The sequence below is a fragment of the Corvus moneduloides genome, chromosome 1 (genome assembly GCF_009650955.1).
Source record: "Corvus moneduloides isolate bCorMon1 chromosome 1, bCorMon1.pri, whole genome shotgun sequence".
NCBI classification, from domain to species: Eukaryota; Metazoa; Chordata; class Aves; order Passeriformes; family Corvidae; genus Corvus; species Corvus moneduloides.
In genome coordinates, this window is record NC_045476.1 from 35,923,355 (window position 1) to 35,951,089 (window position 27,735).

The window sequence follows — 27,735 nt, forward strand, 5'->3', positions numbered from 1 at the left end:
AATAGACTGCTGTAATAGTCCATATCAAATATGCTAAAACAACAACAAAAGAAGTAAATTACAGCAGAAATGCTGAGGCTGTTCTAATGATGGGATTCCCAGCAGAAGCTGTTCCAGAGGCCACAGGCCAAGCAAACAGAGTAAAGCGGCATATGCTGGTACTCCTTTTTGTTATTTCACTGCTGTAAATAGCTTGCCTTCCAGAGATAAAAAAAAATTATTTTGTGTGAGTTATGTGGGGTTTGTTACATTTACCCTTGAACATCTGCTGTGTCTGATAAAGGATAAGAGCTAATGAAATCACATGAAGAGTGGCATACATGAAGTACTGCTTTGTTTTTGATTTGTGAGACAAACCAAACCCTGCATTTTGCCTGCCTGTTCTACTACTTGATGAGTGCAACAAAAAAAAGAGTACTCAAGAAACATTCTATAAAATGGAAGACTGATTGATTGATTGATTGATTGACTGACTGATTGCAGATGAGGGCAGACCCTGTCTGTACTAGAGAGATTTTTTATCCCACCCCCTGCCCCTGCAAAAGACAAGATATTCTTATTGTGACAGATGATTGTTCCTTCCAGCCAGGATCCAGTTGAGAAGCATCTGCCTCTATCCAGCACAGAAAGGCAAAGGCTTGCATTTTTGCTAAAAGACAAGTCTCCACGGCATGCATCCTCTAAGATCATCACTTCACCTCCTAAGAGTGTACCCCATGAGTTCATTCCCCTCGCTGCTGGTCTCCTTTCACAGCAGAATTTCTCCCAGGACTGTTTATTCTTTTGAACAACAACCAAACGCTTAAAAACTCAGAGGTGAGGTCTGAGGAACGAAATACATCGAGTCGGAGCCTCCTCTCCTTCACATGGGTGCCCTCATTCCCAGCCAAGGGAGCGAGAGGAGGCTCAGGGACGGTAATTTTAAGCCGCCCGCTGTGAGAGGCCGGCGCTGGCCGGCGGGCCGGGCGCAGGGCCGGGCGCAGTGCGGCGCCGCTGCCGGCAGGTGGCGGCGTTGGGAGCGCGGATCCAGGGCGGGATGAGCCGGAGCCGCTTCCACGATTAGCCCGAGCCACGGGCTCGGAGCTTGGAGTGAGCGAATGAATTCACAAGTCACAGTGTCTCCCTCCCACACGAGCGTAGTGGTCTCTTGGTTTGTTCTCAGAATGTGGCTTTTCTTTTCACTCTTCTGGCTTTGGCTGTACAGGACATTCGCTTCTGCTGTCCCTGCAATTAGTGCAACATACCTTATTTTATCCAGAAACAAAAGACAGTTTACAAAGAACTTCTATTTATTGTTCTTTTCCAAAGACAAAGCTTAATCAATTTACTTATTACTTTTTATCTTCAGTATATTGGCTATACAACATTACAGCTGGTACAGGTACTAAATCCTCCTTACCCTTTCTTCTTGGCTTCTGATTTGAGTGAAGCACACTCAATTAAACATTAATACCCCATCAGTCCTGCTGACTGACAGTACCACACATACAGAAAGCAATGATCCGACAGTCATAAGCAGGTTTATAAAGTTCCATCCATCAGGATATGTTCAAATAACGCACCTGAGCAAACTGGGGTAATCATGCACTGATCTGTTTAAATTTTTGCAAGTTACGCAGTTTCATAATGAGTAATATAACCATTGTTAAAGAAGCAATACTGCAAGATTTAACAATTATACTGAGCTGCCCACCCCTCCTACTGGCTTAATTAAACCCTGGATATTCTGCATACACTTAAGCCAAGTAGAGGCATATACACACACACAGAAAAAAAAAAAAAAAAAGGCAGAAATAAGAAAGTATACTAGCAATTAAGCAGAAATTCATTAAAAACCCATCTCATTTTGCTACTGATTTACCCAGGTCAGATTAATCTCAGACCTTCACCAAAAAGAAAACACAGAGCCACTTGGGCAAGAGAAAAAAAGGTACTTCCACATGGCAGTGTAATTCATCTACCTGCCTCTCAGCTATCTGAGGCTCTTTCAGGAGATGAAAGCAACATTAAATGTGCCAGAGGTGGGCTTTTGGTGTCATTACACAAATCTGCAGGGAGTTTCTGCCAAATCCCCAAGTTGTCTGACAGTAGCGTACCTCCAAATACATCATTTAGAAGCATAAGGTGAACAGAGACAGGGAATAGTATTTACTTTGGGAAAGTATCAGTCACATGTCCTGTATATATTAGCAGGTTAAACCCAGGAGAGGCAGCTGAATTACTTGTGACCAAAGAGAACAATTAATCAACAATTTTAAGGCTTCACAGAATTTTCAATATGTATTTACATGTGGTGTACACTATTTATTTTAGGTATCTTTAAACCTAGACTCTGAAGTCTTAAGGTGGCAGCTGGCAGGTCTTCCAACATACAAAACATCTTGTGAGAGGCTGCTTGGTGATAAACCATTTTCTGACAGAACAGAATTTGTGGCTTAAGGTATCTGGGGTTTTAATTAAGCTAACTTGAAAAACAACAAAGAGCTGCCTCTTTACCAAGTTACTTAAAATTCTAATTGGTTTTAATATTGTTAAATATTATTTTAATATTGATCAAATTATCTTTATTATTCTTATGCTTGGATTAAATTGAAGTCAGTCTGTATGGCTGTAGGGTAGCTTGTATCAGTATGGAAGTCAGATAATAAATAAGAAAGCTATTATTAAACAGAGAAAATTATGGTGCTGAAAGTATTTTGGAAAGTGCTCACCATCCTAATAGACCACATAATTTAGACCTTTTCCCTGGAAACATTCACACATTAGAGTAGTCCCAAGGAGTTTTTTGTGAATAACCCCATCATGGGCAAGAGGTCCTCTCCTGCAGGCACTTGTTGCAGCAGGTGGCCAGAGGAAGCCAGGATAATTCCATTCAAAAGTGGGGTGACTGCAGCATCAGAGTGCCCCTATGTTCAAGGTTCACTTTGTGTTGGATTACCCAAGAAATGGGTCTCCTCTTCCATGGGAGCTGCACCTCCGGAAGCCACCAAGAGCAGAAATTTGGGTTCATAGCCTTCTAAAAGTGGCAGCAGTGAGTGCTGTGCAGCCAGCCAACCACACCTCTGGCCTGGGTATACCTGATCATGGTCCAGAAGCTACTGAGGACATTCCACCCCATTTAATTATCTCTCACATTCCAACTGGTGACAGACCTAAAATAATCCACAAACTCAGCTAATCAGCTGTTAGTGCCTAGGGTCTCCCAGGCCTCCCTGGGACACAGTGGTTTCATGGAAACTAAATGGAGAGAAACCCAAAAGTCCAACTCGAAACCTCTGGAGAAAAGATGTGAGATTGCTCCGTGCTTACAGATTACACCATGCAAGCTGCATGACTTGGCTGCCCACTGGCATCGCTTGGATGGCTTGAGTGGGACAACTGCAAGATGGAGAATCCCAGCCTTTCCCTAGAGACCACCCAGGATGTCATTTCTTAACTTCCACAATTACTTTCTTTGATAGATTTGTTTTGAAGTAGGTGTTTATTTTCATAAATTCTCCTATGAAGAATGAAAATATCAAATAACAAATTACAGAATTGAGGGCTTCTCTGTCCCACAGTAGAGCTGCTTTCAGTTCTGCTGTGCCAGCAGTAATGAAAACAACTGGACTTCTTAAAAGACCATTTCTGTGCATCCATATTTTAAAAAAATCCACCTCACAATCCACATCATGATGACTTGGCATTTGAGCATTTCACAAAATGACAATACAGGCCATCTATTAGGGAAAGTAATATTGTGAGCACTAGCCAGCGCTCACAACAGTTCCACACTTTCCTTTTGGATCTACTCCAGCTGAATGAATAGACAGCACATTTCCCAAAATGCAGGAATTTTGCTGCCATGAAGCACACTGAGGACAACAATCAAGCCTCAGCTTTGTAATGATAGGATTTCAAAAAATGGCCATTTAATTAAAAATAGTCCTTGTGGTTTGTAAAGCTGTTTCTGCAGAGCACACAGAGAATAAAATGCACATGCTTTCACAGCCTTTCAGCTGCTGGCCCAAGTGCAGAGAAAGATTAAGGCAAGACAGTTTGAATTTACATGATGCAAACTAGAAGAATCAGGCAGAAAAGATGGCTCTGAAAACTATACTTTGTTTTGTCCTAGAAGAGGTGTAATGCAAACTAAGTATTTTTTTTTACAGCTAGCAGGATCCAGCCAGATTGCAAAGGTATGAGCATGGGAGCAGCCAAACAACAATAGCTCTATTCTCCCACAACCAATTTCTCCAGATCTAGAGTCTCACTTTCTGGGTTCCTGCACTGAGACACAGGCCTCAAGTTTAATTAAAAAATGAGTGCAGTCCAAAAAATTATTGGTTAGTTTTGATAATGCAGGCCTTAGCAAGGGGAAGGACAGGGACTGACCCAAGCCTAACAGAGTATGGTACAGTAATGCTACAATATTCCCATAGGCACACAGTGAAGATGAAGAGAGGTGTGGAAAACTGTAAGGAGAGGCAAAAAACTCTAATACCAGTGTATGAGTATTTGCTAAGCACCACTCAGTGCTATAGTTTACAATGGGTGGAAAACACATAAAGGGGAGCCAGAAAACACCTCTGACATGAACCAGGTGAAGGCACAGAGCTGGAGGAATCTGTGATGACTTTTAAGGGAAGCTGGCACAGCCTCTGCTGGGATTGTGTGCTGGAACAGCAGATTTATCCTTGAGGAGTGAAACTGACCATTCCCATTTCTGCTCTGTTCAGGAGCACAGAGGAGCCTGTGCATAGATGGGGAAGGGGCTGCTGCACAGCTCTGGGGCAGCACAGGGACACTGTCTGAGCCTTGACTGAACCCAGATTTGGTTTGTCCTAGCTGAGAGTAAAACCCACAATCTGTTCACCTCAGAAGCCACATGACTAACAGTCTAGCCTCAAGCAACGATGAAGTAGGCGCAAAAAATTAAGAAGGAGAAGGGTGCTCGTTTGGCTTATACCCTATGGCTGGGGGTTTTTCTGAACAAAAATGTCCCCTGGCCACATTGGTGAGTAAGTTTACCATTTTGGGAGCTGTTCTGCCACACCCGTGGGATGGTGAATCAGGGAGAGTTATACAACTTTGCTATTTATGGGAGGTTTCACCCACTTACCTCTGCTGTGCTGCTCTCTCTGCTTGCAGTTGTGCACAACCAGATTTGAAGGATAGGTAGCCAGGAGTAAAATTGATATGGAGAAAGAATAATTTGTCTTTAAACTTGGTGAATAAAATTTGCAGTAGTGAGGACAATCACCAGAAAGAGACAAATGAATTTCAAACCAGAAGTCAACCTGGAAATTCTTTGGTAAGGAACTCCTATACAAAACATCACAGTGCACGTGGATTTCCATAAATGCTATGACAAAGCCTCCCACAACTCTACAGCAGCGATCCAAGTAAACAAATATACAGGTAAATGCCTGAATTCACTTCCAAGCTCAGCCCCCAAGGTATGGACATGCCCACTGGCTTGAGATCTAAGAAGCCTAACTCCACTAAACACTTCAGGGTTCAGATTTGTGTTCTGGATATCTCTCAATGACAAGCAAGTGGAAGAGCATTTGTAGAAGTTGTTTTTCTGGCCAGTGCAATGATCCTGAGCTGTTGGGGAAGATGGAACAGGAAAACCTTGGAAATATGATTGCCTGACAAAAGATTTTGGGAATATGAAAACTACAGGCAACATCGAAATGAAAGCCACTTTTGAAATACCAGGTCTTAGTTACTGAACAACTAGAAAACAATGGTATGGCCACTGAAGTAATCCCCTCTTGATGAAACAATACCCTCTGCTTGCAAACAGGTCCAAGGGTCAGAGCAGACCCTACTAGCTCAGCAGAAGGGGTCCAAAGAGTAGTTTTTAGAAGTTAAGATGTAACACTCTATGGTAATATAAGAACTCTTATAGGCTGTATGTAAATGCTATAGGATTTGTATCTTGTATTAGATTGGTTACTGACAATTAGAATATTCAGTACAGAAGATGATTTATTGTATTGTAACCAGGACTTCACTTCTTCTCTATTCCTCTCTTCCACTTCTACTCTTACTTCCACTCTTGCTCTTACACCCTCTCTCTCTCTCTCACCTGCTTACTCTCTTGGGCCTGCTCAGAGCTGAGTCTAGCAGCTCTGAGCAGTGCCCCAATACCCACGCCCTTTACAATAAACCGACTGTGTCCCAAGACCTGCCTATAGAGATCTCTCCATCCGTCTCCGTCCTGACCGAACCCGCCCGTAACCTACAGTCTGGCGCCCACCGTGAGTGCCGAACCCACACCCGTAACCTACACTGAGCAAGTAGGACCAGACTGTATTTTTGTGCAATCGAATTGTCAAGCTGAAGGTAGGAAGCTCACCAGGCTTAGCATCTCTCAGCATTCTGTAAATTGGAAGCCAAAAACCAGTGGCTAGGCTTGAAAAAGTTGATCTTGGTGAGCAGCAAGAAAGGTTAAACACATGAAGCTCTGTTAGTCATTGGGATTTATTTGCTCAGTTCTAATTTTAACTTTGCTTAGCCCAATAAAAGGTATCACATCACCGTCTGGGTAGCTGTCATACGAAAAACAATGCAGCTACCAACTTTCCTCCATTGGATGACATACTTGGGCAGTAGCCCTTTAAAAAAAATCATCAGCTTCTTTAGTGCACATTTGGTTTTCCATTCATTATTTTCCTGATGGTGAAAGCAATGTTATTCATCCCAGAGAAGAATAGATACATTGTATTTCAAAAGTTTAACCAAAACACACAGTTTGCTGCAAATTTCCCTTCTTTCAGGATTTTTAAAACACACCTACAAAGTGGCTGCTGGGCAAAATCATCAACTTACAGTCAGTGGAATTTGGTAGGAAAAAAGGCAAAAGGAAAAAGAAATGAATGACAGGATTGCAAGAGTTGACTGCTACCTACAAAAATGCAGATGATGAGAAGAAGGAGTAAAAGCAAAGGACAGACTCCTCTCCCCATGAGATGAGCTAATAAATGTTAAACATGGAATGAGTTTTTTATAAAAGAAGAGACAAAAATAGGAAAAAAACCCCATTTCTCTGTAGCAGCTGTCATGGGAGCACTTGGACACAATTCTTCTGGGAATCCAGCTTTTTGGGTCTCCTCTTCCTCCTTCCAGGCCTTCTAAATGGCAGCCAGAAGGGACAAACCGCTAAATTTGAAATATTGTTGCCCAGAACAGTGGGGGAAATTCTCCCCTCACAAGTCACATTCCTCCTGACTGCTTTCGAAACTTGCACCCTGAAATAGGCAGTCCAGTGTCATGACGAAAGAATCATGTTGTACCACCATGAAATATCCAGTTAATGCTGAACAGGGCATTCAAATACACTGCCAAGAGAAATTCTCTCTGTTTCTACTGGATCAGAAGCAATCACACCATATTAACCAAGCTGTGTTCTCACAAGTTCATAGGCCCAGTCACCGCTCAAATGGAAGGAAGACACTACACATCCAGGCATCTGAAAAGAGCAATTCCTGTTATATGTGCAATAACTTGACTGTTCTCCAGTATTTATGGATCTTGACTTCATTATGCCATCAGGGAAAAAAGAAAAAGTACAATAATCCCCTTTTATGTCTCTTGTAATTGAATCCAACCATGATTATAAAATATTGTGAGCATTTGAAGTAACTATTAATTACTGACTGCTTGCTTCACAATGAATTGGAATATCATCTGTTATAGACCAATTTTTCATATATTCTCTAACACTTCCAAGATGTTGTGGGACTGATCTATCCTTTAAAATGAATGAAGTATTAAAATAAATAGAATAAAAACTCTTTTCTTTCTCAAAGAGACTGTAAACTTTGCAATACAGTCCGTCAGATTTCACAAAGTAAGGAGGACTGGTCTAAGTCATCCTTGGATCAAAACCTTTGCTGGTTCCTAAGCTTGCCTAAGAATAGCACCTGTGCTACATTCACTAACAATGATAAAATGTCTCAGTATAATTAGAGGACACTGGAGCTTCCAATTTTTAAACGGTATGTGAAATTCAGGAAATAGTAATCGTAATAACAGCATCAATTTAGAGACACCATCGCAACTTTTTAAAAGACAGAGGGCCAAGCTTTGTGCTGATCAAACCTCAGATTAAGTTCATTCTTCTTAATACAACGTGTGCTGAAATACTTCCTTTCCACATTCTCTTGGTTGAGGAGCAGAGGGAGAGCATGGTGCTCATTGCTTGATTTCCTACACTATTTATTAGTGTTGCTATTATTGTTGAAAAGCTGCTATCATCATCCAAAGAGTGACTTCATCTATAAGTGGCTGAAGTAACAGGAATAAAATGCTCTGGAGTTTTATTTTGCCAGGGCCTATTTCACATGCAGCATCACTCTCTGCAGAGAAGCAATCACTTCTAGGGTGCAGTGTGGCAGCTATTTAATGAATACCCACTAGCTGAGCCTCACACATATTGTATTTTGGGAATAGTACCTTTTGGAGAGACTCTCATAATTTATTGTATCATCTAACTAGGAGTTCAATGGTGCTTATATGTCACCTTATTTTGACATGTAGCCCCCAGTAGAAGACTATGGATGCTCTCCTGTCAAAATCAATGGCAAAATAGTCACTTAAATTTATCAAAAGTAGATTTGGGCCTCTAATCAGGTTACAGTAATGATTCAGGATGACTGGCCTCCCTTCAAGACTTCAGGCCAGGCAGCAGCTTACACCATTGGAACAGCTTTTATCTTGTTTCTGCAGCTGAATGTACTGTCAGTCTGCTAGAGCTGTGGTGGAGGGCAAGCTACGATTGCCATTGATCATTCCCACTTAGGAAGCACTCCAAGTCTCTATTCTGCTTAAAAAGATGAATTGAAATATCTTATCAAACACTGTTATCACATTTTTCTAGAGCACTAACTGGTTTTGCAAAAAGTAATCTCCCAAAGGAACATTTTTTATGATGACAGTGTAGTGTTGAAGTGGTGCTAGCAAACAAATGAATGATACAATATGTTGATGCTATACCAAATGGGGGAAACACTCCCATCAGAGTTAACATCAATTTACATGGTGTAGTCTCAGGGTGGGGATCTCTTCCAGGGCTGCTGCTTACTTTCACAAATTTTTACCTGATACATAAGCAGGATTTTGCTCAATCCTGTCATTAAAGCACAAGAATGGATACGGAAATCTGCAAGCATGAATGCCTCTTACAGACACAGTAAATCCAGGCACATAGCAATACATGCAAAAGAAACATCAGCCTACAATAACTGCACGTGAAAATAAATCGGTATTTTACTCCCTTTCCTGATTTCAACAACATGAAACTCTTTAAAAATACCACAGTATTTTAAAATAACAATTATACTTATTTAAATGTATGTTCATGTTGCATTTGTTCATACTCCTTGATATGGGAGATGTAAAGATGGAGCAGTCAGGACATCTTGTCAGAGAAGACCAGGTCAATTCAATTAGCTGGGTTGTGCTTCCATTTCATAATTAACTACATCACTTGCCATACATTTAATGCAAATAGAAGTGCTAAGTATCTCTGCTGTGATCTGCTGGTCTCCTGGAAAAAGCACATTCCTCCAAGTTAGCAGCTTCTATGCAGCAAGAACCAGCTGTCTTGAAAAGGAGGACAGAAATAATAATTCCTAATACTGCTGACTATTATAAGAATTTACAAGACAGGGGACAAAAAAAAAATAGAGAGGCAGTCCAAGACTCTAAAACAAGCAAATTTTTTCAGTGTTTATATGAGTAACAAACTTGAGTTGAACTTCATCTACTAGAATATTAGGATAAATTCTCATTGAAACAATGCATTCATAACCACTTCCAGCTTGGGTGAATTTTATTATAAGCCTGGCCCCGTGGGCATGTCCCCTCGAGAGGATCAAGGCTCATGAAGCAGCATAATGCTGTGCAAACTTTACTTTTGAGCTGCAAAGGAGCTAGAGTCACCTGCCAACAGCACATGAAGATACCACATAAACACTGGAGCAACCTTATTCTATAAAGGAGTAAATGAAGAAAGAAACGAGATGTAAAGGGGTGACAGCAAACTAAGCTGTGGGAAACTCAAGGCTAATTTCAAATTAAGAAGTCATGCAGAAGTTTGGTTTCAGGAGTATGTCATATATTTTACAGTATTTTTGCACTAGGGTTTTTTTTAATAGATTATTTATAAATAGAAGATTCTGGTAAGAAGGAAAGATACTTATTCAATATGATGCATACCCTGTAATTTTTTATTTTTTTTCCAATGCTGGAAGAACTTCACATAGAAATACAACCTCTGCTCAACAAATTTCAGTTTATGGCAGTAAATTACTCTTTATAAGCAATAAAAGAATATTGAAACTTATCTCTAATTCTCTCTGGACAGTAAATGCTGAAGAAGAGAAAATAGCAAGACATTATAAAGCAAAGCCCAACCCCCTGAAAGTAGAGAAATGTTTTTCTGCGTCACAGTTGAATAATAGTTGGACAGAAGAATGAATCTGGGGCTGGAAACCACTGTCTTAGTTTGAACTCAGCATTGTGTACAAAGCCCAAAAGATGAGCAGCATCCAGACCTCCAGATTTTGGTCATCAGAGTAGTAATTGTTTTAATCTGTTTTTCTAAAATGCAATGGCAGAAAAACAAAATTAAAGAAAAGCCATTGGACAATAACATTCTGAAAATAAACTTCAACCATGAAAATAAACTTTAGAAGTAGTTACCTGTTTAACAGAAGAATATATAACTTTATTTTAGGACTTATTTTAGAAAATGTATTTCAAAGTTCTAGATAATAAAGATGCCATGACTCACAGTGTTATTTTCAAAATGTCACAAAATTCTTTTTAGATTTATTTCCAATAAAATTGTCATTTAAAATTGATTTTACTCTGTGAGCCACTTAACCATAAAAAACCCTACTCGAATAGCTAAACATGCAGATAGGCTGCATATTTAAGCTGACCAGAAGAGCTGACAGGCATTTAGGCATTACTCTAAAATCCTGGTCAGAACAGTTTGACTGGCCACCAGTGCCTCTCTCAGCCTCAGAAGGATCACTGATGAGAATGAAACACATGGTCCCCCCAAACTAGCATGGTTTCCTTACATTCCTTACACCTCTCTAGCTTCCAAACTTCCTGTAATTGGCCTCATTTTTTTCCAGTCAAAAAGAACTTTCTTAAAATTTCAAACTACATTTGAGAACTGCTAAGAATTACTTTACAATATTTCCTCTTAGGCTGCTGCATAAATGACTACATTTCAATTACTTCCTTCCTCTGAATTAGATGGACTATTTGGCATTGGGGGAAACTAAGTAATTTTTATTCAATGCAACTTTTAAATCTTGATGATACTGTCAAATACTTCAATTTAGCACAGTATACAAAGAGGTCATACTTTACTACTATAGACAGTTCTACCTTTTCCTTCCTTCCCCCCCCTCCCTTTATTACCAGTATATTTTCTCATTTTTGTAAAACTATTCTCATGAGACCTTGGTTTGCAAAGCATGGAGCAGAAAAGGCAAATAAGAGTGCTTCTGAGCATTACATCTTAAAATGACAGAAAATAACTTAAATAAGAGTGGATGATATAATTGACCTGAGTGCCTACTTGTCATTTACCCTCAAGTCCGAACGAAGCAGGCAGCTCTGAGTACTGGGATCACATTCAATAATGGGAATCATGACAGAGTAATACATTTCACAGAAGTCTCATAGCAGTGTACTTTCCAGCTATATTATATCCTTATATATAATCCTTAGGATTCTTTGGTCCAGCATTCTCCACCGTTATGGTACAGGCTTTCTGTAGTAACTGTGCTTGATTTTTCTAGATTCCCTAGTAGCCACTGACAAGAGGACAAAAGAAGATTTGAGATCTATAGTTAACGTTTAAGCCTAATAGCTACAGTAATTGATTAGTTCTCCATGGATTTTCTTTGGTCACTGAGGTGTGTGCAGAGACTACAGGAGATTATTTTATTGTGTAATTTTCACAGCGCAGCAGGGTACCTTGACAATGGGTTGGATACCACCCTCCTGACAAAAACCACAGGGGAGGGATCAGAGTGAAGAAAACTCAGAGAGTAGAATCACTCCATAATAAGCAGGGGGTAGGATTTTTCTTTCCTGGGAAAGAAGCAAGATTTCTGGCCCCACAACTTGTAGATATATCTGAGGTCTCCTGGGGGACAGAGTCATTTTTGTTGGGAGTTAGAGCTCACTTCAGCCCTAGAGGTATCAGAGGCTTTACCCAGTTCCTTGGCTACTGAGCTCTATTTAACAGCTAACATGTTGAAAAAGGCTTCTTGAAACAGTTACATTGTGTACTGAGCCAGAGTAGGACCAGAGGGTTAAACAGCAGATGCACAAGTTGTGCAAAGCTGGTTTTGTTTTAGGAGGGGGTGCAAGGAAGTTGAAAGTAGATACAGAGATGATGAAGGTTGATGGCTTAAGACATTCTGAAAAATCTTGTCTCCATATTATCCATAGATCAAGCTAGCATTGACCACAGCAACTGTTACAACTTCTTCTGAAACAGCACAAAAGTGAGTTGCAGGGACCTTTACTACAGCTAGAACAGGAGCTGGTGAACCCCTGTTGAGGAAACCAATGGGAGTGTGGGATGTGGAGATGGCTCATGCGACTGCACGTGCCACAAACTAAACTGGAGCTATCAGTGCGTTTTGTATCTGCCATCCAAGAGACTGCAACTTATATTTTGGTATGAACTAGCAACAGCCAGGAGAGGCCTTGTTCAAATGCCTGTTTATATGCTTGACCATAACTCGGTCTGAGTTATTTTCAGTTCCAAGTTTATTTTAGTAATAACTCACTCTAAGAAACCCAGACACGAGCCTGACTCTTCCAAACTCTAGGCCAAGGTACTCTCAAAGCTTGCCTCAGTTGGGTGCATTTCAGGCACCTTTTCATGAGTCTGACCTGCAGAAGGTTAATACTCAGCACTTTCTAAATACACAACACCCAAAGCACCCTCCAACTGGATTAATAAAAATTAAGGCACTCAAAAATTGTTAGTTACTTTTGAAAATCTTACCCATAACTAGAACAGACTGATTGACAAGAAAAGCAGAAATCACAGGTAACCATAAAAAGATCCATGTGTTGCTGTGCTCAAGGTACTTCCAGTGTAAACTTTATTCCCATTCATAGTGACATAGTTAATGGCAAAAGGGTTTGCCCTTTATGTCCAGTAACCATATTTTACTCTATATCTCTAGAGAGCAGGAGTCTGTGTAAACAAGGGGGGGGGGAGGGGGAGGGGGGGGAAGAGTTGATGGATTACCAGTTTTTCTCCTGGTGGTGAATTCAGCTGTCTGGAATCATGAATGTTAGTACAGGAGGAAACAAGATAGTTATCTTTTGTCAAAACTGTGATATAACAAATGTTAATATAATCTCAAAGGGAGGTGCAGCTCAGAATATCTTTCTTAAAAGGACAAAACATATCCTGAAACAAAGGTTGCTTTTAACTATGTATAAACAGTCTTTGATCAATCAACTGAATCCTTAGAAAGGGATGATATATCACAAAACACAACACAACACCCCTACCACAGTTGGGTAAGTGCTTAAACTTTGCTCACAGAAAGGATGATAGTAGCTGGCAGGGAGACCCAACCAAATTATTAGAGTGGAACTTTTTTGTTTTCATATAAATTAGTACAGTCCTCTCCTTCTGGAAGCTAAAATCCATACAGAGTAAAACAGATTGGTACTGCTGCATTATAAATGCATCTGGCATCAGATAGAAATTTCTCCTGAGGGTAATCTTCAGAGTTCATGGCTTTTTGTTTCCTCTGCTGCATCCTCAGACAAACCTGTAAAGCAAAAACAAGATGCTTAAAAATTTAGTGTAGTTGGCAACTACATGCACTACATTGTTGATTCCACCAGTTTGTGAAAGCCTTGGTTATAGCTGGAGGAAACAATTTATTACATGCAAAACAGTTAAGATAAAAATGCTTAACTTGCAAATTCAAGCACTTGCAAGTTCAGAAAATAAAAAAAAATTAAGGCAATAAAGGGAATTTCACATCAGCTTTTCTATGCATATCATGGACAATGACAGTTCAAATTACAAAATTATGGACTACTTTTGCATCAGAACAAAATGACAGAGAACAACTGGGCATATGATCTGAGACGCAGTTACTCCAATCTACTTGCATTTATCCTGTCCCTTTTTCTGGGAAAAAAATGACAATACAAGCTGCAAAACAATAGAAAATTGAATGCATACACTCATTAGGATACACTTTTACATATATATATATGTGTATATATATATATGTATATATATATATATATATGACTATCGGCTTGGGCAAGAGGAAAAGACATTAATCAGTCTTGGATAGGATAATAATCTTTGCAATAATGAACCTGACAGAATTGGAAAAGGGGGTAGAGACTCATAAGAAGTTGCTTCAAATATCTTAGGGGAAAGAAAACAGTGGATAATCACAACAAAATTGTACACACACATACTTGAATGACTAAAATTAAAAGTGGTTATTTCATCCAGCAGTTTCTTACATATGCACTCTTACTATAGATTGAAAATTATTTAACTTAAATCCTTTTGTAATTAATGTAAGCAAACCAAAATAAATTGGCACCATCTCCAAATGATATATGAGTAATAATAACACACAGATTTTATGAGGTTTGTGTTAATATGTTTTTTTTCCTTCTTCTCTGAAGAAGGCTGAAGTCCCCCAATGCACAATGAAATGATCCAGCAGGTCAGCAGGATAAAATTTGAGCATCCAGTGTTCTAAACCAAAGCCACCAGCCTCCTGTCAGCCTAACTGCTTTCACAATCATGTTCACACAGAATTTAGCAGCAACAACCTACATAAACTTAAACCAATACACTTTCATTTAGATACATGCAATTTCACACGATCGAAACCATCTAGATTTATTTTCCAGCTTTTATTTTACACTTCTAATGTTTTTGGTGCTTAGGGATTTTAGTATTTACAGTGGTTTTCATGGGTGATGGTACTAAACGGAACAAATGTTATCTCAAGCCTTGAGATACAAAAGACTAAAGCAGTAAAGTTTCAGCAACAGCTGGAAGCCCAAGGCCCCAAGGGCCTAAGAAGTTCCCCTTACTGAAGTTGCTACTTTTTTTTTTAAGGACAGTTAAAAGTACCATGTTAAGAACTGACTTGGGATTCCAAAGGTCAGCCCTTGAATGGCCACTCTTTTGTTCAAAGCTCTTGTCATGTAGCACACGCTGGGATGGTAAAGGGACCAGCAGCAGGTCCCATCTGGTTTCATTAATGGTCATGGGGAAGGAGGTAGGTAGCAAGATAATGAAACTTGTAGATTATAGGAAGGCAAGATGAGCTACAAACACTGGGGAGGAGAAAGAAATATTGCTCTAGGACTAAGAGATTAACAAATATGAGAGAAGATAAAAGGAGATACCCCTTGAAACGCACCATGGAAATAACAAAATTAACTTTTTCCACTTTCTGCAGGGTGTTCCTCAGCGAGTATCTGTGTTTAAGTTATGCACTGGCAGTGAAACACCCACCATAGCTCTATGCAGTGTAAGAACCACCGCAAAGCTACAGTTAACACTGTTTCTGACTACATAGCTTTGTTGAGCTGTGTACAGCTCTGCATGAAAAAAGTACCAGAGAATATCTTGCTTTCTGACCATAGCCAAGGAAAATAGTGCCAGAATTATGAAACTGGTTGCTACACACTCCTATAAAAACTGGGCACACACATAATCTGAATGAGAAACAGAAAAAAGGAGTTATGACTATGGTCAGCTTTTTGTACCTGAAGAGAATGGCTGCAGATTTACCACAGACCAAGAGTCTACCAACCTGTGCATTAGTGTTGCACATTTAAGCCATGACTCTGCCACTGCACAGTGCCCTCAGCCTCTTGACATCTGAGGAATGGCTGGCTACAGGACCTCTAAGAAGCATAACAAAACAGAAATTAAAGAAGGGAGGTTTACAAAAATACCTGGGGGAAAAAACCTCTCAATGAGAAGGATATAACATCCTAATGCATTTTTTCCTTTGTTAGGCTGAAAACATGGCCTGTTAAAAATTAAAGTGTAATTATAAACTTATAATATTAAAAAAATTTATTTGAGCCAAAAAAATAGTGCCTGGCACCCAAGACACTGTCTTCAAAATCTGTTACTTCCCTGACATTAACTTCTTACAAATAACCCTTGTGTGTATTTCTACAAATTGCCATGCCAAAGTGAACCATATGAATGGGTTACTTTCACGAAAAGCCGTGGATCCACTAAATCTAACACATTTACTGTAATTACTGGCTGGCAGAACTGAAGGCACAGAGCAGGCTTTACCTTGGTTTCACACAAGTTTGCACCACAGCACTGTACATGGCTATAGGGAACCTGGAATACTTCTGCATGGATCAAAGAACTACTACATGAGTAAACTGTGGGAGAGGTGAGCTGACAGGTGAGGTACAGACTGCAGCTATTTTTACTGTGCAACTCCAAAATGGGAGTCAATACAGAATCAGGAAAACACAGCTTGCAATAACCAGCCTTCCCGCCTCTACCCTGTACTTTTTCCAACATGTAGTATTTATTAGTCATCTAGGAGAACAACATAAATGTCCCATTGATCTAATTGGCACATTCTACATTATAGCAGATGAGATAATTAACATCAGAGAGGTTTCTCATTAGCATATTCTGACAAGCTTAGGCAGATCCTAAAAAATACAGGGTATAAATAGAAATTCTGAAGATTAGGGCTTCTTTACCTCATTTCATCAGGAATAAAATGCTTCCTTTCATCTTCATATCCCCCATTAAGAATTTCTCAATGTCTCATTTTATAGAGCATCCAAAAATCCTATCTCAATAATGCTGGTCTGAGCACATACACTTAGAGAAATGTACACTGAAAGGTTTATGTCTCTGTTTATCAACACAGCTACAAACTGGGAAGCTGCTTTTGGAGATAATCATGATAAATTTTAACTCAGCAGTAGGCAACTCCAAGCAACTGCAAGAGTTTTTGGAGTTCAGTTTTCAAAACAGAGTAAGAATAAATGATTATATGAATATCCTGATTAGTAACATGAGGTTGAGTATAGCTGACACCAAGAAAGTCACTTAAACCCCTCAAATGTTGTGTATTTGTCAATTAGCACCCTCAAGAAAGCAGCTTCTATAAACAAAGACACAGAATACTTCAGTCATGTTCTTCAAAAGCATGGCTTAATACACACATATCATTGAGTCACAGAAAGTTCATTTGTAGATCAAAATGGTTTTGAGTCTTGAAAACCAAAAGTTCAAAGAAAATCAGTTACAGTGACAGAAGCACCAAAGACAGCTGAAAACCCCAACTTTCCTGGGATTATTATTCATGCAGTTACAAGAAAAAAAAAAAAAAAAAACAATGACACATTTAAAGGGAGAGATGATATTTGAACATGATGGCAGAAGGGAGGAGAAAGAATCATTTTCTGTAGTCATAAATTATTCACACTAGGCATGATGGTATAAGGTTTAAAGATGTTCAGGTTAAATAATTAGGCAATGGAAGAAACTACCCAGGGAGGTGGCTGAGTCAGAGATATGGGAAGTTTGCAGAGACAGGGCAGATGAAATCCTAGTGGGGATTACTGAAAAGGAAGATACACAGGTTTTGAATTGGATGACCTAAAGGATCTTCTCCAATCCTATCATTTATGCTGCTATGATTCATCCTAAGGAAAACATTCTGGACCCTTATGAATTACTGGCTCAGTTTCCTGGATACTATTGTACATTAGTCTACTCTAAAGCATGCATAAAGCTAAGTCAAAGTTGGCTTTGAAGTGTTTGATCTATGATATCCAATACTTCCAGTCTCTTTTTCATACAGTGACTCAGAAAAGAGCTGTTATAACAAGACAAAAGTTATTTTGAGTTCAGATTAAGTTAGAAAAGGGAGGCACCCTGTTCTTCAGCTATTCCCACCTAAAAGAGGAAAAAAAACCCACCCCGTCTCATGGCCTAATGGTTAGTATTGCTATTTCTAGACCTGACATAAGACAGCTTTAGAACAAACTACAGCTTTAAAGTAACTGTTTTTCATAAAATTTTGGATCCAAAAGTAAATGTTCCAAATGACCAAAGTTAATAGCTTTTTGTTTTTTTGTTAACAATAGATGACAGATTTTTCCCAGCACCTTTAAGTCAAATTTCTGAAAATCATAATTCTTCTTCCAAGAAGGCCCATCTATTCATTACTAATAATTTTCTTTATCATTATAAACTCCTAGAGGAAATGTATACAGCTTCCTTTTTCTTAGTATTTAACCTCCGTTCTGTAAGCACAATCCAAAGGGCTTTTCAAAAAGTTGAGAAAAGCAACAGTCTTGTTTATCAAGCAGACACAGTTTAGTAGGAGTGCAAAATGGATTATTGTAAAATCGACAAGCTACAAACTTTCTTATACTGCTTTAATGGGAGAAACTGGACTTTATGGGTATTCTGTATCACTTTTAATGGACTAATAAGCTGAGAGTGGGCCTCAGCATTGCCTCCCCAAGTCACCAGTGAGTCACTGACCACTGCACACATAATTTAAAAATGCTCAGATTTTTGTATCAGAAAGTGGAGTGACGGTAGCTGAATAAGTGGGAAGCATGGCTGACTCATTCATTAAAGAATTGTGTAAAACAAATAAATTTGTTTTTCATTTAGTGTGACTGAGAGAAAGGGCTTCATTCAGTGAACTTTGCTTTGTCCTGAGGGACCATATACATCACAGGGTGGATAATGTGAAACAACCGTTTCCATCACTGTAAATGTGCCCCCCACTAACTGCGACTAACATGACAAATCCAACCTACAGGAAGGTATCCACTGCTAAGTTTCTAAATGCCACAAAATAGCAGGGGTAGAAGGGGCAGCTCTGACCTTGGGGAAAGAGAAGGGTCTATTCCCACAGAACTCACAAAAACCTTGTTAGTCTTCCTTTTGTCATTCTGACATGTAGTAGCCATGTAACACAATGGAGTTAATAAGGAGGTAACAATGACAAAGGCAACATTTACCAAGTGTCCACATAGGGTTTTTTAAATTAAGTTTTAAACAACTTACAAAGTTCTTGTGCATTCATGTCTCTAGGCATTAGCCCTCAGCAGCCCTCAGTATGCTTTCTTTAGGTCTTCTGATTCGTATTTGGAAAATGTCCAAGACATATGAAAAGTTTCTCATGTAAAGTTATCAAATTTGAACAATAGGAAAAACATCCAGTGGCATCACTAAAATTTCCCAAGGTGAACAACTACTTCTTCTAATGACCCAGTTACATACATGTGTACATATAAATACACACACACACACTCCCCATACACACGGAGTTGGAATAAACACATTCTCTAAGAACCAAGGAACTGTCAGAACACCAAATCCAGCTTACATATATAGATATTAAGGAAATCAAGAGGAATGGGATGTTAGTTGATTAGAAGCAATGTAGACCTCTGTGAACAGCACTCTAATAACAGTGTTTTAAGTTCCACTTAGGAACAACAACAAAAAAATCCAAAATCCAAAAATTATTACAGGGCAAACTGAATATGCCTGTAGGATGACAAGCTGTTTAAAAAGCAGTTACCTATCTAAAATGATGTCTTTGATCACTACTGTAGGAAGCATAATTTTGATGAAGCCAAAATTTTGGATGAAAAATGCTCATTTTCTCCAAATATCTGACTTCTCTCAATCACCTACCAAATCCCGGGCATTTTTCTTGGAAATCTTGCAAAGGTTTTGAAAATTGATTATTTTCATTTAGAGATGATCTCAAGAAGTCAAAAATGACACATTTCAGCTGGAACAGATATTTCTTGCCAGGAAGTAAATCCCACAAATGAGTTTGCTTTTCAGTGGCCAAACCTGCCCTCTTCCTAATCACCTATCAGCCTTTGTCAGGGTGGTAAATTAATTCAGTGGCTTCTAAGCCAAATATGCACAATACAAACCTAAAATTTAAGTAATTATGGCCATACAAATGCCATTGCTTCAATTCATTCTTCATCATGCCTATATCTTCCCATTCACTGCAACCCACAATCCTATTAAACTTTTCAGAAATGTTGGGTCTTTAAGAATTTGCTTTCAGAAAAAAAAATCGACTTGGACCATGTACCTTGAGATTAAATAGACTATAATATATTAAAACCAGGGTCTTTTTTGTGTAGACATAGCTCTTGGCTTTTTCCTGGGGAGAAGCAATGCCATAGCAATCAGTCTTTTGCCTGCCTGATTCGTTGTGCTGCTGTGTTGATTTCCCAGACAGACGACCAGCCAGCTGACTATTAACAAATCCTTTATCTTCGATCACCGTGACAGATAGACAAAACTCCAGGGGTAGGTTAGCTTTAGGGCAAGATTTTCCACCATTTTCATATGAATGGCAGTGAATCCTGCTCGTGGAGACAACCACCCAGTGTCTGCCTGCAGGAAGATCTAAAAGCCTTCACGGATACTATGTATATATTACAGTCAATTTCTACTCCTACAGGTTGGCTGCAGCTCATAATTGACATCTTGAAGACCTACAAACATTCAACATTCCTCATCTACATAATGTCACTTGAGCTAATACTGAGAAAACTTTTCAACTGAGATTATTTTCATTTGAAATCTCTAAGTACAGGTTAAATAAATCATCAGTCAAATTTCTGCTGAATTTATCAGAACAATTTGGCTAAAAATTAAATAAATACAGCATTTTTAATATTTTCAAAATCCTTTGAATTTTCATTTCACACTGAAGCATTGCAAATAAACTTCCTTGAATATATTTTTAAAAAATAAGTTAGTTGATATGAAGTCTAAGTGAAATACTTCTTTCAGGAGAAAAAAAAAAATCTTGAATAAGTCATTGGAGCTTGTCCCAAAAAACAAATTTTCCAATATTTTATCTTCAAGTCAGAAACTTCAAAAAAAACCTCCAAACCAACCAGTTATTCACAGACCTCTACTCTTGTTAGTGTGTACCTGTAACTTAAGTCAAAATAGTGCAGTTGTCCTCTTAATATGCATGATATCATTGTTAGAATGAAGCTTTCAACAAATTTATCTGATACATCCATACAAAGTACAGGCAGCTTTATCCAACACCACCTTCAGTAAAACATAGAATAAAAAGTCTACTAAGTTTATAGGGGGGAAAAAAACCCTTCACTTTTTCATGAATAAAGAGTCTCATACAAACTTGTACTTAGGGCCTGTGCTGTGCTTTTTGTATGAGTCTAACTTGTAGGGCCACAAAACAACTCAGTACCTTCATACATAAACATCAGTTTCTCCAGTAGAGATTTCCAGCGTGTTCATTATAGCCTACAGTACACAGAAGCCCATGGCTCCTAAGTACCAGAAAGATATAACAAAATAGAAGAAATTCCAAAAAGAACAGCATAAATAATTGTGTGATCTTGCAGAGAACAGAAGAAAGAGAAACAAAATAGCTAAAGGCAAAGCTACATCAGGAATTGTTCAGTGAAACAAAGAGATATGAAAGAGGATCAAGAAGATGAAGTCAAGGAAAGGAATATTCAAGGCTGCCTTAATGCCATGTCTTCTCCCTGGAGAGAGAAGCCACATGGCTTATGACATTTGCAAATCAGTACCACAATGAAGACTAAAATCTGGTGGTCAGGGAGATGGTCAAGCTGATACAACAAGAGTTTTCCATTTCTAACTTCTATTATCGTACAAGAGATCTGAGGTGCTACAAATTCCTAAGCGCTTTGTAATATTCACAGAAACATCAGCTTTTGCTTACCATCAAGTATTCAGCAACTGAATACTCTTCAGTATGTTGCTCCTTGTTAAAATGGAACATTACAGTGCAAATGATAAAATAATATTCAATATTTCCACGGATTCTTCTGGAAATAACATACAACAGGATTTTACCATTTGATGTCATTTTTCCTTTGGAGCCATGTGGGAAAAAACACTTTGGTAGAGAAGTAGGTTTGAGGAAAAAAGTGTTTAAAAAAAAAAAAAAAAAGGAAAAACTACTTTTGTATAATTCTTTCCAATCTTGAATTTCACACATTCTTTTTAAGCTACAGTATATGAGAAAAATGCTCCAGGAGATTTTTCCCCAATGCAATCTTTTGATAAGTCTCAGTGTTGGCTTAAAAGCAGAACAAAATAAAAAGAGCCTGTACTAACGTAACAGATGAAATTACTTATAAATGGACACTTAACTCCTTTCTATTGCTCACCAACACTCTGAATCTGCTTTTTCTTGTTGACTTGGGGTTTTTTGGTGCCATTGCCCCTTTTCAAAAAATCTTATATTTGCAAATGCAAGGGATGATTTTTGGCGGATGGAGGGGCAGTGTATCATAGAATCATAGTTAAACCAAAGTTGGAAGGGACAAGGATCAAGTCCATCAAGTCCAGCTCCTGTAATAAAAGCACTTTGTATTTTTATCTGATATGTATTCTAAACTGTCTTAATATCTCAACATACTAAAGACCTCCTTACATCCACTACGTTCCCACAGCTAACAGTCTTGTCTCATACAGATGGAAGTGAGTTACCCTCTGCTACACCCCTGAATATTTCCAGGTATATCTTGGCCATAGTAACTATAATGGGAATTTCAGTGCTCACAACAAAAACTGTAAAGCTACTCAGATTTGATGATCCAGTTAAGGATCCTTATGGCCCAAAGCTGAACAACAACTAGAAATTTCTGTGCCCTCCAACTTCACACCGATCAGCAGAACCACAAGAAGGGCAGCACTTCATGGGACTGAGCCTTTTATCACCTCCAGAAAGAGAGCAGAAGCCAACACACCGGCATCTAAGGCTTGGAATGATGAAAGTAACAGTTTTAAATGTATTATGGATTTTCTCATGGGCTCAGGAAGCAATAAAAACTAAGTACAGTCAGGCTGCAGGAAACCAATATAGCTTTCATAATTTTTTGTGACTTTAGGGAAAACATGCTCAACTTTTATAGACAGCCAATTCAGTATTACAAATTTTCAGGAAATGTCACTGCTCTGGGATTCCCACAACAAATGCAGGTTATGTTGAAATTACTGTTTTCTGCAAGGACACTACTCAAAATAAATTTATGTCATGTAAATGGAGTGAATTTACAATGCAACACAAGTCCTTGATCACAGGCTTTTCACAGAACTGGATACAAATGATGCTAGGAAGAGCAAGTGGTTATATAACGTTGACTATTTGCTCACTGATTAACAGGTAAGTGCCTGAATAAAGCTAAGAAAGCAAACATACTAAATCAAAAAACAATCCCAAAAGATCTAATGTGATAAAAAGTTCCAGAAAATACACTGAAGTACAAGTAGAAGGAGACCTTTTGTTGTGCAATGTTTCAATTTATCAATCAGTGCATTTCTTTCCAGCTCTGAAGGAAGTTTAAACAACATCAGTGGCTTGGCACATTTTAAAATGAAGTGCCAAATCCCGACATAGTTAAAGGGTATACCACAGATAGCTTAAAAAAAAAAAAAAACAATCCTTGATTTCAGGTCAGGTACTGTAAACACTTACTGTGGTTTATGCATAAGTAATTCAACTGAACTTAAGGAGTCCTGTAGGAATTCTCACACATGTAAATGCTTGCAGTCAAGCCTAATTTTCATACTATAGAATCTTTTAACCTGCCAACCAGTTTTCTCTTTTTATTCTAATGAGTAGTATAATATTACCAATTAAATATTATTAATTAATGCAAACATTGATATCTCTTGAAGTATGAAATTCAGGTTTCCCTGATAATAACATCCATTTAGTAACAAAGAGAATTTTTTTTTAATCTTTTACATTTTACTGTGCCCATGACTTGCAAGTAATGTTGATATGGGGTTTTTGTGGGAGGCTATAAGTCCAAAAATAATCTGGTGACATCACCCAAGGAAATACCTAAGTCTTACACTACATTTAACTCAATACAATTTTGTTTAAAACTTTTGAGACAGAAAAGCATCTGTTTCCTACAAAAGTGCTCTCAAAGGAGTCTCTACTTTTACACATGGCAGTTCTGATCTCTCACTGCAGGAGAGCTTTACATCAAAGTTCACAAAGAGCTCCAAAAGCTCCATTGGAGCCTCTCAAGGTGATAGTTTCGGCAAAATTATAGTGAGAGAAATATTACTGAGAGACATTTTGTTATAGCAAAAGTGAAATCCAAATACAGTAGATGAAGATTTATCAAAATGTAGACATATTCCCACTGTGCCTGCCCATTATCTGTTCTACTAGGACCTTGCAGCAAGCTGGATGTTATTGCTTCTCTCCCAATGCATTTGCAGTTTACAGATCTTGTTGCTGCAATCAGGGATATTGTTGGGAAAAGGGCAATATACTTCACATGTGAAACATTTCGAAAGGAGCTGTGAGTTAAGGTATAGACCAGTTTTGGTTTAATCCTTACTTGGAATGGCAAGAGTGTTTTCCAGCCTCTCATCCATGAAATCACACTAAACAAGAAAATAAACATCATCCTCATAGTATTTTCAGCTAAAGGTGCAAAGATACGATCACCTGAATGAAACAGGCCAGCAGAAATGCATGACTGCGAACGTGTGAAAACCACTCGTTCAACAGTGCGTGAAGATGAGAAGTTTAATCTGTGGATGATGAACAAGAAAACAGTAAAACATATGAACAACAACATGGATCAAAATTTTAAATACACTGTTTTAAGTAGTACCTACCCTTCTCTCGTGCCTTTCTGAAGGCAATAAAACTGAAGCACTGTTGAAATAGGTCCAGATATTAGAATCCGAATTTAATTGGTTGCTGTATGGACTACCAAGCAGCTCAAGACAGATGGTTCCTTTAGGCATGGTGGAATATGCTTAACACAGCCATATCTTCTGCACCCACACAGGAGAAATCAAATTGTGCCATCAGCATTTGTATTTAATATTAGTATTAGCAAATCATTGTTTGCCTGAAAGATTTCATAGCTTTTACCAGCCTGAGTTCCTGTACAGTAGCTTGGAAAAGGATGGCAAATCATTTTAACAAGTTACAGATTTAAAAAAGAATGAGCTATTCTCATATCTATCTCCATCATGCATAGGATGATAAGCTAAATGACTTAATATTTGTAAAACTAAAGTGGATCATACTGAGATACCTATCTTTAAAGATGCTGCAACATTCCTTCCCTTTCAAGCCAGTTTAACAGTCAAGACTGTTTTAAATTACACCATAGAAATGCTTCTGATACTTTTTTACCTTCTAAATTCCAGGATTTCCAGGATCAAAATGCTCTCTTTCATTATTGTTTCTTTAAATTTGATCTAAAAATTCCTTTATCTGGCATGTGGTGCCACCTTCATGTGACAATACCCAGATCTGGCATATTTCAAGCCTCGTCTGTTTTTCCAGGCTCTTCCAGGAGAGACAAAAATATATGAGGAAGATTATAAAGTCTGAATGCAGTTTGAAACAAAACACTTCCTTTCTGAGATCTTTATGCATCATTTTGATACACTGAGCTCTGTATTGGACTCAATGACAGACTGAGCTCAATGGTTTGGACTTGATGATCTTAAAAGTCTTTTCCAACTTAGATGATTCGATTCTATGGTTCTACAACTCTATTATTAGTACAATCTATCTAAAACCCTGGGTGTAGACTATTAGAAACATGAATAAATAATTTTAATTAACTTAATTAACTGATGGGAATAATACAAGGCCCTGCCATATCTTCCTTAAAGGCCCTGGCTCACTTGTCCACAAAGCACATCATCTACTTTCTTAATCAATGGGTACTCGAATTCATGACAGGAACCGGCACTGGCCTTCAGGGTGGGAACAAAAGTGGCCCTCAAAGCTCAATGGCATCATGAGTCAACTGAAGTCATGAGTCAACAGCAGCCTGTTGCTGATTGACTCTGCCTCACCAGTAGGTGTTACTTCAGCTATTAATGCAGAGTGCTGTATGGCTGCAGGGATACACATGCCTGCCAAGGCACATAAAAAACATCCAAACCAAACTAAAATCTGCCAGGTCCTGAAAATATCATGTAACACCCTGCCCTGTATCTACAACAGCATCCAAAGTAATGTTTGGGAGAGCTGACCGCGACCACACCCATCCCTGCGTCTGCTTTGCAGCCTGAAGGCTTTTCATTGACGGCCGTTCCACTTAATCATTCAAAGCAATGCTTGGCCATTTGATTGCTGTGATTTAACACAGTAATAACAATAATCCAGACTATGCTTAAACCACTCATAGTACTTCCAAAACTGTTTATTAGCATTGGCTTCTGCTTTACTAGCTATTTTCAACACCCTTAATACTGAAGTTCCTCCTCTGGCACCTCCAAGAAGGCCAAAAGTATATGAAAAAGGCTGCCTTATTTTTTGTTTGACTGAGTAGTTGATAACTGCACTTAACTTCACAGTTTATTTATTTAACCTCAGCTCAAGCTCAAGCCATCTAAAATGCCCTGTGCATTTTAACTTTAGGTCCAAGACAGAACTGCATACAGAACACAGTCTCTTTCATTTCCCGGTTGAAATGAAATTCATTAGCTCCTCCTCAACCCATGAGTCAGCTGCAAGGCCATCATTTAAAAATCCTATCTTTATATTGCAATCATAGTCTGAAAATGCAGGCCTCCGTGCTCAACACCTCTGAGCAAAGCATCAGACACATCAGACTGAGGACTTCTGTCATGCTTTGACTAAATCCTGTCTTTGAGCTAGTTCTTTCCAACTGGTAACCGAGACTCTTTCTGAAGACCTCCATAATGGGAAGCTCACGACTGGCAGCCTATTCTGTCATAGTCTTTCAGCACAAGACACACTTTCCATGGACTGGAATGACTTCTTTCTTAATGCATGAGTCTCATCCTTCTTAACATTAGAATTCACAGGAACTGAATGCGTAATTTAAGACTTGTACCCCAACAGAAGTGAACATTTTACCAAGGAGCCATTAAGATTGGACAAAGAAAAAGGCATTTTTGCTTAAAAGTAGTTTTTTGTTCGACAGGCAAGGCACAAGAGCAGTAGACAACATAATGAATTTTTTTGTTGTTGAATACAAAACATGTCACATCGGTTTTCTGAAAAATATCCTCTGTTTAAAATATGCAGTAATATTTTTATTAATGTTTCTAAAAAACTTACACAACATTTCTTGTCTACACAAACACAGTACATAAAAGGCAGAACTATGCATCCTTTCATCTATACACAATAAGAAATAACAGAATTTCTCTGGGAGACTTTTTTACTGTAAATCCAGGGCTTATAAAATCAGTGTAATTGAAAGAAGGTGGGATGAAGCACAAGGGTTTCTCATCGTTCTAAGCGTACGGTTCAGCTCACTCAAATAATAAAAACTCTCTGCTTATTCAGTCTTATCCTACTCTTAAAGTGAGGCCACTTGATTGTGCCAAATAATGTGTTGTCCAACTTGGACTAAACTGAGAACACTAAGCTCATTTTCCTAGTGAACTGTGCTGTACTTGTATGATTTTTACATAATGAAGAGACATTATCCATAAGCAAAAAGAAAACTTTCTAAAGTCAGCTCTTTTCAAATTCCTTACATTACTGGTGAAAACTTAAAGGATAATATACTTGAGATTAAAACATAGAAAGAACATTATTACCATGGTGTAAATATACCTATACAGTCATATATAATTGGGTAATCATGTAGACACTTATGTTCATTCTGCCAAAT

The 27,735-nt window shown here is 38.5% G+C and overlaps 1 protein-coding gene across 3 annotated transcripts in view; it reads right to left on the reverse strand.

The window, feature by feature from the left end:
• Positions 1-1,271: 1,271 nt before the first annotated feature.
• The window catches only part of BBS9 (Bardet-Biedl syndrome 9), a 298,489-nt gene continuing 272,025 nt past the window's right edge, over positions 1,272-27,735 (reverse strand). For all 3 annotated transcript variants that reach the window (XM_032105273.1, XM_032105262.1, XM_032105289.1), the window contains 2 exons: positions 6,281-13,820; positions 1,272-5,589 (listed from right to left, as the gene is read on the reverse strand). In XM_032105273.1, the coding sequence (XP_031961164.1) occupies positions 13,774-13,820 (47 nt within the window). In that variant the 3' untranslated portion in view covers positions 1,272-5,589; positions 6,281-13,773. The remainder of the gene's footprint in view (positions 5,590-6,280; positions 13,821-27,735) is intronic.